This window comes from Myotis daubentonii, chromosome 1 (assembly GCF_963259705.1).
Source record: "Myotis daubentonii chromosome 1, mMyoDau2.1, whole genome shotgun sequence".
Taxonomy (NCBI): Eukaryota; Metazoa; Chordata; class Mammalia; order Chiroptera; family Vespertilionidae; genus Myotis; species Myotis daubentonii.
The window spans coordinates 21,346,929-21,359,083 of NC_081840.1; the positions used below are offsets into that span (position 1 = coordinate 21,346,929).

Below are 12,155 nucleotides of genomic sequence, written 5' to 3' on the forward strand. Positions count from 1 at the left end.
GGTCTTCCGAGGACTCCCCGCAGGGTTTCTCCCTCTCTCCCCAATGTTGGCATGTCCTTCCAATTAAAACTGAACGAGGCTGCCTGCAGGTCGGGGAGAGAGCGGGCAGGACATCCGCAACAAGATGAGGGACACTCGCTCTAGGGATCAGCCCATCAGCCCCACCCCTGCTCACCCCAATTCCCGGTAGGTCCGCAGAGGCTCCCCGCGGGAAGGGCGCGGGCAACTCCGCCGCAGCGCGCCCGGAAACCTACCGCAGCCCCCGGACTCCGAGCGGGAAGTGCAGCGGACGGCGCCCGCCCAGACCCGGGAGCGCACCTCCCTCGGGTGGGGGAGCGCGCCGGCGCAGGCGTTTACCTGTCTCATCTTCCCATGGCTCGGGGCGGGCCGGCGAGGAGCGCGCTCGGCGCCTGCCTCCCTCCTCCTTCCCCAGCCCGGCTCTCGGCGGCCGCGGACGGCTGCTTCCCCGGTTACTACAACAACCAACCAGCAACCGCCCGCTCGGGGCCACTGCGCAGGCGCCCGCCACCCGGCGCCCACAACGCTCGGCTTCGGGCGCCGACGAATGTCGTCACCCCCGCGCAGCGCGGGCTCGGAGACCACGCTCAGCAGAAGAATCTCGACTTCTTTTCCCCACTTTTTCTCCCCCGCCCCTAACGGGTTGAATCCGAGACCGGAGTCCTTCCGCCACGCTCCACAGGCGGGTCCACTGTGCGGGCTAGCGGGCGGCGGACCCCTGCGGACACTTGGGCAGTGGCTACCGCTGATTGGCAGTAAAGGGGTTCACGCCCCATCTCCTGCTTGAGCAGAACCGAGACAGCCAATCAGAGCGAAGATTGACAGAAATGGCCCAATCCTGGAGCCGGGTGAGGGCGGGGGCGGGGACAAATGATTCGGGTGGACTCCAGGCTGGAGCTGTTTTGGGGGTTGCATCTTTGCTGCGGCAGCGGCTGCTGCTGGCTGGGGTTCCGTCGCCAGGTGAGACTATTCCTTGAGATTGTATTTTTTTTAAGTCTCCAGTTCGCAGGTGAGGAAACCTAGGCTGTAAAGTGTAAATGGTTTTTGCCCAGGGTCACACAGCTACTTAATGGTAGGGCCAGGATAGGAACGCCTCTCTCCTGGCTCAGGTTTTAACACCACACCTGCCTGGGCAAAAGCTGAGAATCGTGTTTGTTGGATAGGCCCTCAAGCTTTAGGAAAATGGGTCGAGGGAGTGGGAGAGCAGCTCTGAAGAATGCTCAGGCTCAGCCCTCATCAGCTACCTGTTGGGATTTCTAAGAGCTTCTGTGAAATGAAAGGCATAAGTTCTGTCAAAAAGAGGGGGCCATCCGTGCAGCTTTTCGGACCCTTGGAAGAGCCTCCTACTGAGGGAGGGCAAGAAAATAGGGAGGAGGATGGGGGTGGGGTGAGGTGGGGGTGGGGGGATCTCGGCCCTGGCTGTCACTGCTTGTGATGTCCGTAGGGCCCGATTCTCTCTAGACTTGGACAAAGCCCACTGTGTGATCCACCTTTCCCTGAGGGATTCCTCCATTCACCCTCCCTCCTCGCTAGTTCTTTTTTTGTTTCTTGGTGCTTCACACTGTCTCTTGAGCCTTGGCTGACTGTAATATCTGTTTCATCTGGGTAGTGTAGGACCATACTGAAACTTTTACTGCCAGAGTGACAAAGGAAGCCTGATAGTTTGTCACCACTTCAAGCCCAAGAAGTTAACCTGACAGCAGATAAACCGTGGGCCAAAAAACCATAATGAAGGTGGGAAGAAATAATTCCATTATTAAATTCTTTATCTACATGGGTTTTATTTAAGTCAAGCTCATTGAAATCAATGCTCAGCAAGGGTTAATCTAAGCTTTAAAAAAAAAAGTACATAATCTAATGTTATTTTCTATACAACTTCAAGACAAAAGTGGGTATGGTATGCTTGTCTCCCTCAAAAATGGAAACTTCGTCAAAATATTCTCAAACAGTGAGGCAGTATTGCAACGTAGAGTCCAACAGACCATGCTTCATATCTCAGCTTGGCCATATATTAGCTGTAAAACCTCAAGCAAATCACTTAACCTCTCTGTGCCAACCCTCATCTGTAAAATGGAAATATTAATAATGTCTACAATATATGTTAAGTGCGTGTCACAGTGCACGGCACATGCAAGTGCCCAGTAACTGTTAGCTACTGTAATTTCTCCTGCAACCCAATGCCGACATTGCTATCTCCTTCTTCATATAATTTCTTACTAGTTCTCAAGTCACCGCAGTTTATTTTTAACCTTTAGATTGTTCTTCTTGTTTATGGTATACCTCAGAACCAGATTAGAGAAAACCTGAGGGTGTAAATATTGCCCTCACTATTGGTTCCACTGAAATGTGTAAGGCTTCTATGCGCTTGGAAGGATCTGTCATCAATAGCCAGGGTGGTGTCTGTTAGATTTATAATTACCTTTTAGCCACTTGCCTTGCAAAAGAATGACATGAAAAACCAGTCTACAAGTAAAGATAAGAGGGCTGATTGAGCCAAGAGAAAAGTGTTCTGATGTAGGGTAATATTTTAGAGAAATTACTCAAGTCAAAGATAACTACTGTGCCATTTATTGGAAAGTATACTGTTGATTCACCACTGTTACTATGACTAAATATTGAGACCAATTTCAGTAAGCTTATACATAAATCCACTTGGTTACTATAGTAATATTTGTACACCCCCTCTCCTCCCTTTTTTTGAATCTCCAATTTTTCCACTGGGTTTGTCATTTCTGCCTACTGCATTATTTAGCCTTTTTCACTCTGGGTAAAGGTCAGCACACTTTGGTTTAGGGAAAATATTCAAAGGCAGCGTGCTAATTCCATGAAGGTAAGAGTAGTGTATTAAGGTAACTGGGGAGGGTGAGCTTAGGGGGCTTGCAGAGGAATTTAGGAAGCGATCAATAAGTGACCAAATAAGCTTAGTACAGCCCTCATGAATGGGACTCAGGGGTGAGAGAGCTCATGGTTATAGAAGAGGAACCATCTGTTGTCTCACATCCTTTGCCTTTGTTTCCAGGGCAAGAAGCCCTCTCCGATTTGAGGGGACCATGAGCCGTTTCCTGAATGTGTTACGAAGCTGGTTGGTGATGGTGTCCATCATAGCCATGGGGAACACGCTTCAGAGCTTCCGGGACCACACCTTTCTCTATGAAAAGCTCTACACCGGCAAGCCAGACCTGGGTAAGAAGTCAAAGAACTGCATCTTTTGTACATTGTGGTTCCCAGACTAGGCTACACATCAGAATAACCTACTAGGAGATGTACAAACAAACAACGTGCAGATGCCATTTCCCTCTCCAAACCTGTTCAATGAAACTTTCACCCCCTGGGTGGAGTCCAGAATCTATTTTTTAATAACTACCTAGGTGATTCTGATGCTGCCTATATACTAGTAGCCTTTGGTAACCACTAGAGCAGTGGTTCTCAACCTTCCTAATGCTGCAACCCTTTAATACAGTTCCTCATGTTGTGGTGACCCCCAACCATAAAATTATTTTCGTTGCTACTTCATAACTGTAATTTTGCTACTGTTATGAATCGTCATGTAAATATCTGATATGCAGGATGTATTTTCATTGTTACAAATTGAACATAATTAAAGCATAGTGATTAATCACAAAAACAATATGTAATTATATATGTGTTTTCCGACGGTCTTAGGTGACCCCTGTGAAAGGGTCGTTCGACCCCCAAAGGGTTCCCGACCCACAGGTTGAGAACCGCTGTGCTAGAGTAATAAACTTTATGGATAGCACTTGGCCCATTTTCCCCCTCAACGCTTCCCTGAATACCTTTTCATTCATTTTACACGGCCCTAGGCAGTCTGTAAAAAAGCGTTACAAGGGCATCCTGGTCAGTGTGGCTCAGTTGGCTGGGCATCGTCCCATGCACCAAAGGATGGCTGTTTCCATTCCCAGTCAGGGCACATGCCCAGGTTGCAGGCTCAATCCCTGGTAGGGAGCATGCAAGGGGCAAAGAAGGAAATAGAATTACTTGGTGACTCTGTGATGCCCCACTAGAAAGCCATAAAGAACTTTTTCATGTTATCTCAGCTGTCTTCAGAAATCACATCATGGCACACACATGGTTACATTCCATGTTGCAGATAGAGAGTTACCAATCCAAGGTTTTCCCAAACTGTGACATAGTCCCTGAGAAGACAGCCCACGCCCACCCAGGTTTGTCTCCAAAATGAAACTGCAGAAGGCCCAGTTTCCTGAGCCTCTTTGCTGAGAGTGTTTTCACATTGCAGCTTGCCCTTCCTTGCACTGATGTGTGGGATAGTTGGAGCCGCGGCACGGTTTCACAGCAGCTGACGATTCTGTGTCACATTTATAGCTAACCCAGATTCAGGCTCTGACCTAGCTCATTGTTCTGCAACATCTGGGTATAAAATGAACCTAAGTAGGCTAAGGCTCATTTCTGAACAAAGCTCAAATATACTGGGGGTGAAGAACCTGGAAAAGGGGGCGAGACAATTCACCTTTTTCACCCTCAAATGCTGCCTTCGGATGGTCGAGGCATCCTATGTAGATTCACAGGATTTTCAGAGGTTATCTGCTCTAGCCCTTTGAATTTAAGTTGAGACAGAGAAGCCCAGGGGTCATGTGACTTGCTGAAGGGCATAGAGCTGAGCAAGAGTGTGTGTGTGTAGGTATGTGTGTGTGTGCAGGTATGTGTGTGTGTGCGCGCGCACGCATCTGCACATACATGTGTCCATCTGTCTGTCTCCAGCCCAGAAGTGAAGACTGCCTCCTCATGATCTGGGGACTGTCTTGTACTGTGGTAGAATTTCACCTGATGCCTCATCTGGTTAAGGTTGGTGAAATAGTTCCCTTTCGTAGCTCACTAATTCCTCAGTCTTTTCATCAGCAAAGCTGCCAAGGCGTTTATAAAGATCGTAGCCCACTAGGGCTAACGGCCAGGTATTTGGTTGGCATATGGAATTTTGTTCACCTTACTGCTTACATCCAAAGGGCTTCGGGGTTGTGAAATTGGTATCACTGTCTGGTTTTCCAAAGGCTGGAAAATCCTAAAAGCCCAAGTAAACATGAATAGACCCTTCAGTTTTCAGTCTTGTCCCTTGAAATTTCTCTTGCTTAACAGAACAGCAAAGAAGTGTCTCTGATGTGCCTGTTTTGGCATTCCAGCCACTGAATGCCTTAGATCAATGGCTGTGCCTTACAATCACCGAGGGAGGCGGTTTGAGAAGCCACTTTGCCCAAGGCCCACCCCCAGAGAGTATGGTTTCTTTGGTCTGGTACCCAGGTCTTGGTAATTGCATGAAACTTTTTCAGTTGATTCTAAGAAATATCCAGGGTCCACTGTTGTGGTGGACTATGATCCATACTTTCAGGACAAGATATTGAATACAACAGTGTCAGAACGAAGCCACCAAGAGCAGGGTGGCCTTGGCAAACACTGGAGAAACAGTGCTTTGTCCCCCTGTCATGTGTCCAGGAATCCAGCCTGGTTTGGGCTTTGTTCAAATAATACAGATCTGGATTCAGCGAAGACCTAGGGACTTAGGTCTCTGAAAAAACAGATGTAGCCATCTATGTAGGCGCCATTATTCCCGAGTTCTCTCCTACACCAGCCTTAAAAGTCTGCTGACCTCCCAGGCATCTTGTATTGCCAGACCACTCTGCAGCATCCCCTCAAACCTGTCCTGATTCAGACTCACTGGGCTTCACCGACACCAGACTGGTTTCTAGGGCAGAGGTATAAGCTACTCCATCCAGGCGTTGTTTGCCCGAGTGGGCTCTTCGTTGGATTTCCACTCTGGGAAGTCCCTGCCCCGCCATAGCTATTGGAGGAGGAGCTGAGCCGTTCTCATTCTGGAATCCCTTCCATTCCTTCTAGCGCCAGGCACGGCACCAGCTCCTCCACTCTGCCCAGCCAAAGGGGGCTCAGCTCAGCTCCCTGCCTCCCATGAACCACCAGGGAGGTCGGAAGAGTTTGGAAGGCTTCCTAACCTTCTTCTTCTCAACACTCTTGCTTTTTTCTGCTACCCAGTGAACGGCCTGCAAGCTCGGACCTTTGGGATCTGGACGCTGCTCTCATCAGTGATCCGTTGCCTCTGTGCCATCGACATCCGCAACAAGACGTATGTAAGGGAAGGAAGAGCTTTAGCATCCTTTTGTTTGAACTCGGGTGATACGCATATCCACTGTGGTCCTCCCCTCGGAGACCTGTTCATCTTGATACATTCGCCTAGAATGTGGAAGATAATAAAAGGTTCATAGGTTCCGTTCCTTCCAGGCCTAGAAAACATAAAAGGCCTAACAGGTCTTTAAGGTTTGAAAATTCTTTTGAACTGACATAGCAAATTGGCCGTGCCATGATCCAGTGGCCTGCATCAAAGCCCCTGCTGCTTTACTGAAGAATCAGCCTTGCTTCTACTGAAGTGGTGTGCTCTTTTTAGAGCAGCCACCCACACATACCTTATTCTCACATGCCTCCTTAAGCACGAATGCACAGAACTCAGTCCACGGGAAGAGGAACCCACAAGCAAACTGCTGTATGCTTTTGCAGAGGAGGAGGGTGGAAGAGAACCCAGGTCTCCCCCGTGTTCTGCCTTTTGAGGCTACTCAAATAAGCTAGTGTGGAGTAGTTGCAGGCAATCCTAGCCTCTTGCCTAGAGTGCTGTAGCCAGTACTGGCCACTGGAGGGGGCTCGAGCCCTGTTCTCACCAACAGTCATCACCACATCAAGGTGGAAAAGTTTGCTCTGGTCAATGGGTGAGGCACCCAAACACCAACTTGACACTAAAATCTTTTTTTCTCTGATCCAGACCCTCAGCCTCTGGGGAAGAGAGGAGGGAACGGTATTTACCTTATTTTGCCTGGAGCTTTCATCTAGGTGACCTTGACTAAGTCTCCTCCTAGCAGCGGGGGAGGTAGTGATTTTCATTCCTGATTTTGCAGATCTACATATTAGACACCCAATTAATTTAATCTGAGGAAGACTGACACAAGTGGGATTTGAAGCAGGGCTCTTAGCCCTGCGATCTCAACAACTTAATTTTTTAATTTTTTTTTTTTTAACTTGAAACTGTGGTTTACTCGTTCTAGATTGGCATGTATTTTTGGAAACAGTGTAGTTTAGTGGAAACAGCCTGGGGCCTGAAGAATGAAAACAAGAAGATGAGCTCTTGTCTCAGTTCTATTAGTAACTAGCTCTGTAGCAGCGAGTTCATTATGTACCTTCTCTGCATCTCGCTCTCTTCACGTATAAAACGAGACTAGTATTTCCGTTCTACCTCTCAGGGTGACTAGGAGGGAGGGAAGGTTGAGTAATCATTTTAAAAGACCTTTCCCATGATGAAGAATTGCTGATAGGTATAAGGGGTAACGCCTTTTGTTTGCTGTGCTTTTGGAATGAGCATAAGCAACTCAGACTTCTCCTCACCTCTCTTGCCCACCCATTCCCCCTTCTCCCAATCAGATGCCGGCCTGTGCTTCCAGCCTTTTGTTCGCCTGGGACTCTGTCTGTGTGCTTCTGATGGGCACTCTGATTCTCCTCCCTCCCTCCCTGGAAACTCAAAGTCCACTCCTATATGTACATGTTTACTAAATGTATCCAGACATGCACAGGGAGGATAAACATCACATTTAAGATATTGGTTCCTTCTGGGGAGAGGGGAGGCAGGAGAACGGGATCAGATGGAAAAGGAGACATAGGATGCTTTAACTGATAACTAATATTTTATTTCTTTTAAAAAAATGTATCTGGGGCAAAAAAAAGTCAAAATGCTCAGTTGATGGAGCAGGGTACTGGTTGATTAGGGACTATAGTATCTTATCTATAGTTTTTTGAATGTTTAGAGGTTTCATAATTTTGAAAATTTCACAGTTAAAAAAGGTATCAGCAATGCAGATGGTGGATCATCCTGTAACCTACCTCTCCCCCACCTTTTGGCCAAAGCTGCGGAACAAGTTCTCTTCCCACGACATGGTCACCGGGTCCTCCATCTGACCGTTTTCCCAAGCGGAGACAAAATAACCCGCCCACATTAGAAGGGCACCTAAAAGCCCCCCGAGGTCCTTGCTGCTCATCCCCCATTCAGACCCCTCGTTCTGTGGCTTCCACCGTTATGAGCACAGTCCCTGGCCAAACACAGGCCAGGTGAGCTGGGATGACAGTCAAACCCGTTTGAGTAAGTGGAATATGGAAGCATGGCTGACCCAAAATTGCCTCCCCTCCTGGGATTGCTAGAATGCAGACCCTGCTTTGCGGTAGCTGGCTCACCGCCTTGCTAGGACTTGGAGATCCACTCTGGATGCCTGGACCATTCTCTCCGATTAGCAGTTAAAACCTTCCGTTTTCCCTCGTAGAGAATGGATGTGAGCAAGCAGGCCAGGTCTTTCTCAGGACCAAGTCTCCTTCGCCTTCAGCCGTGGTCACTTCCTGGGTGTTTGTGTGCTGCGGGCCCGGTCACCACTTTCCCTCGCACGGAACAAGCAGTCCCTCAGTTCCTGTTTCTGTCTGTACCTTCCTAGGCTCTACCACGTCACGCTCTGGACCTTCCTCCTCGCCCTGGGGCACTTCCTCTCGGAGCTGTTTGTGTACGGGACCGCAGCTCCCACCATCGGCGTCCTGGCACCCCTGATGGTGGCAAGTAAGCATGCAACCACCCTAACTTCCCATGGGACCTGTCCCAGGCCCGGCAGACATACAAGGGTCTGAGAGAGCACTGTGCTTATGTCCACCGCTAATGTTCTCTCTGTATTTAAGGTTTCTCAATCCTGGGTATGCTCGTCGGGCTCCGGTACCTAGAAGTAGAACCAGTATCCAGACAGAAGAAGAGAAACTGAGGCCAACAGTACCACCTGCGAGACTTCGTCTTCCACCTTCGCGGTCTTCCGTCGTCCTCTCTGCGCTTTAATTTCTTCTTTTCTGCTCCATCACCAGCCCCCTTAGCCACTCCTAGCCTTTTACATTCTGTTTGCTTTTATTACATTTAAACTTTTTAAAGCTATAACATGCATACAGGAAAGTACATAACATGTGTGAACATGTAACGCATCATTTAAAAGTGACTCCTCTGTACTTCCATCCAGATCCAAACATCGCCAGCACCTCAGAAGCCCACCGTGCCCTTGCCACTCGCAGCCTCTCTGAGGATCGCTTTTCCAGCCTCCTGCTCTTTTCATTGTATTTCCATCCCTTGATTTGACTTGTGTGGTGGGAACAAGTGGACTGTGAAACTTAAAGCTGCTGCCTCGCCCAGAGCAGCTGCCACCAAGGGCTGCTTCCAGGGGTTGTCCACGCACGCTGGGCTCCTCTCTGCCGCTGGACCCAAGACTCCAAACCATCTGCGGGACGGGCAGTTCTCCTAAGAAGGGCTCCCCTGTGAGTGAGCCTGGCTTATGTCCTTGTGTCGACGGATGGGTTACGGTTGGAAGAGTCTGGGCTGTTTTTAGACCTTCTGGTCAGCTGTATTTGTGTAATGAATTTTGTAATAAACAGAAAAACCCTCTGCTCCGATCAGTCCTTGTACTTTGATCTCCCGTAAGCCAAGGCCACTCCTGCCCTGCTCTGGGCCCTCCCAGAGAGAATCACACTTTCTACTCATCAAGTACACTGAGTGAGTAGGACAGCTCAAAGCCCAGGTACACCAGGCTGCCTCCAGCTCCTTGAAGTCAGGTCTTCCTCCCCTCCTGCCCCACCTTCAAGATTCTGAGTTCACAACAGAACAATCAGGACCCTTTCTTGTTTGCTTCCAAAGGAAGAAACAGGTTCTTGAGAAAGCACAGAACAAGGCAGCATAGAAGAAACGGCTGCGTGACGAGGAAAGGAGAACACTGGGGCCCAAAGATAACACAATGGAGCGGACGGCGCCCTCCAAACAACCCCGAGGGCTCCACACTGACTGGCCCCTCACACGGCATGTAGACTCAAGGCCATTCATTATGTCAACAAGTATTTATTCAACACTTACTCCACGCAGGATACTTGGGAAAGAGAAATGAATGACCTGGGCAATGACTCCACTCCCGCGGTGGTCCTCACATTGTAGCCAAGGAAATAGACAACAAAAAACCCAACAAGTGAAAGAACAGCTTCAGACAGTGATAAGAATTCTAGAAAGTAGATATTGTAACCAAGAAGGGGAGGGAAGTGCATAACTTACATCACCAGGAAGTAGGAGGTAAGATTTTAGTTGAGACTTGAATGTCCAGGTATCATGTGTCTTAAGATATATTACTATAGTAATATCTTAAGATATTAAGATAATATATCTTAGCCAGTTTCTCAGTGGTTAGAGCACCATGAGTTCGATTCCAGTCAAGGGCATGTACCTTGGTTGCACATTTGATCCCCGGCCCCAGTTGGGGTGTATGCGGGAGGCAACCAATAGACTTGTCTCTCATAACGCTGTTTCTCTCTGTCTCTCCCCTTCCCTTCCACTCTCTCTTAAAAAAGGGAACGGGGGAATCAGTGGAAAAATATCCTCGGGTGAGGATTAACAACAAAAAAAAGGTCAGAAACGAAGGGGGCAGGAGACTTGGGATGACGGGAAGCTTGAAGTTGACACTTAATGCATGGGAAATTCTTTATCAATTAAGGAACAAAATCTACCTTAAACTAGCTTAGATAACATTGGCTAACAAAACTGTAAAGTGAAGGGGATTATAAACTTCAGGAAGTTTGATCAGGACTCGGCTCCATTTCTCTGTGATTCTTTTGGCTCTGCCTACCTGTGTTGGCTTCATCCTCCGTTTGGCTTCCTTTATGGTGCCAAAAAAATATGGTTGCAGCCGTTTCGCTTGCATCCCCACAATACTACATCTAGAAAAACAGCTCAGTTGCTAAGAACTTGTCTTTCCCTTACCAACTACTGTCAGGAAGCAGAAAGAAAAGCAATGATCTTACAGGGTTAACATTTGAGTGGAGATCCACGTGGACCCCACCTAAGGAGTGAATGAAATCATATGATTTGCGTCTAGGCATGCGTCATAGAAATACGATTTCAGGTAAAGATCCCAAAGGATCTAAAGAGATGATGCATGGCTCAGTGGTTGAGCGTCCACCTATGAACCAGGAAGTCACGGTTCGATTCCCAATCAGGGCACATGCCCAGGTTGTGGGCTGGATCCCCAGTGTGGCGTATACAGGAGGCAGCCAATCAATGATTCTCATTATTGATGTTTCTATCTCAGGGGTGGGCAAACTTTTTGACTCGAGGGCCACAATGGGTTCTTAAACTGGACCGGAGGGCCGGAACAAAAGCATGGATGGAGTGTTTGTGTGAACTAATATAAATTCAAAGTAAACATCATTACATAAAAGGGTACGGTCTTTTTTTTTTTTTTTTTTTTTAGTTTTATTCATTTCAAATGGGCCGGATCCGGCCCGCGGGCCGTAGTTTGCCCACGGATGTTCTATCTCCTCACTTCCTCTCTGAAATCAATAAAAATTTATTTTTTTAAAAAATGAAAGAGATGATGTAGAGTATTTAGCAGACGCTATGACTATTAGGTTCCTTTAATAGCCCCAACTTAGCTCCTTCCTACATGATCTAAAGCAGAATTGCTAACAGAGATGGTGCCAGAATGCCACAGGCAGTGTAACTCTCTAGGTAATAAATACATGTACGAGAAACTGATCGCAGCACACCCAAGTAACAGACAAGGTGAGCACCGCTGGGAAGGGAGGAGAGGCAGTCAGTAGGACAGTTCAGAAGGAAAATCAGAACTGCAGTTGCCGGAACTGTGGCCTCTGGCTAGAGCTCGCTGGAGCCCAGCTGGGGTGACTGTAAGACAAACACCAGCCACCCTTTGAGGCAGAGCCAAAAACAACAGTGGGCTCTCTCATCAGCACTCACACTCGGGTGCGCCTTCATGGGTACGCAGTACAGACAGCGGTCAGGGTCATGTGTTGGACGCTGAGTTGTCGTCTCCCACAAAGGCCGACAGTAACCTTTACAGCCTCATCTTTAAAAAAATAACCCACTGGTGCCCTAACCGGTTTAGCTCCGTGGATAGAGCATGGGCCTGGGGACTGAAGGGTCCCAGGTTCAAGTCTGGTCAAGGGCATGAACCTTGGTTGCGGGCACATCCCCAGAGGGGAGTGTGCAGGAGGCAGCTGATCGATGTTTCTCTCTCATCGATGTTTCTAACTATCCCTCT

General features: G+C 48.3%; 2 protein-coding genes across 24 annotated transcripts in view; one reads left to right on the forward strand and one right to left on the reverse strand.

The window, feature by feature from the left end:
• TTLL5 (tubulin tyrosine ligase like 5) overlaps positions 1-745 on the reverse strand; it is a 264,490-nt gene extending 263,745 nt beyond the window's left edge. For 8 of the 21 annotated variants that reach the window (XM_059689866.1, XM_059689789.1, XM_059689805.1 and 5 more), the window contains exon 1: positions 358-744. The gene's annotated coding sequence lies outside the window, so the exon portion shown is untranslated. Of the gene's footprint in view, positions 1-175 lie in introns of all 21 variants that reach the window. The other 13 variants (XM_059689814.1, XM_059689769.1, XM_059689907.1 and 10 more) reach the window with 5 other exon arrangements.
• An 86-nt stretch (positions 746-831) lies between these two features.
• ERG28 (ergosterol biosynthesis 28 homolog) lies at positions 832-9,510 on the forward strand. 3 transcript variants are annotated; one of them, XM_059689945.1, is made up of 6 exons: positions 872-978; positions 1,628-1,752; positions 3,038-3,201; positions 6,037-6,127; positions 8,523-8,641; positions 8,758-9,510. In XM_059689945.1, the coding sequence occupies exons 3-6, from the start codon at positions 3,069-3,071 to the stop codon at positions 8,835-8,837; spliced, it is 423 nt and encodes a 140-aa protein (XP_059545928.1). In that variant the 5' UTR covers positions 872-978; positions 1,628-1,752; positions 3,038-3,068; the 3' UTR covers positions 8,838-9,510. The 3 variants fall into 3 exon arrangements, with proteins under 3 accessions (XP_059545918.1, XP_059545928.1, XP_059545938.1); XM_059689955.1 differs by having other exon boundaries at positions 893-978; positions 1,633-1,752; XM_059689935.1 differs by lacking the exon at positions 1,628-1,752 and having other exon boundaries at positions 832-978.
• Positions 9,511-12,155: the final 2,645 nt, after the last annotated feature.

What these genes read in the sequence shown, in the direction of transcription:
- ERG28 (XM_059689935.1), top strand. Translation starts at nt 3,069, where the DNA reads ATGAGCCGTTTCCTGAATGTGTTACGAAGCTGGTTGGTGATGGTGTCC. An exon ending in CACCGGCAAGCCAGACCTGG is followed by an intron (nt 3,202 to 6,036) that starts GTAAGAAGTCAA and finishes TCTGCTACCCAG; the next exon opens with TGAACGGCCTGCAAGCTCGG. An exon ending in GGCACCCCTGATGGTGGCAA is followed by an intron (nt 8,642 to 8,757) that starts GTAAGCATGCAA and finishes TCTGTATTTAAG; the next exon opens with GTTTCTCAATCCTGGGTATG.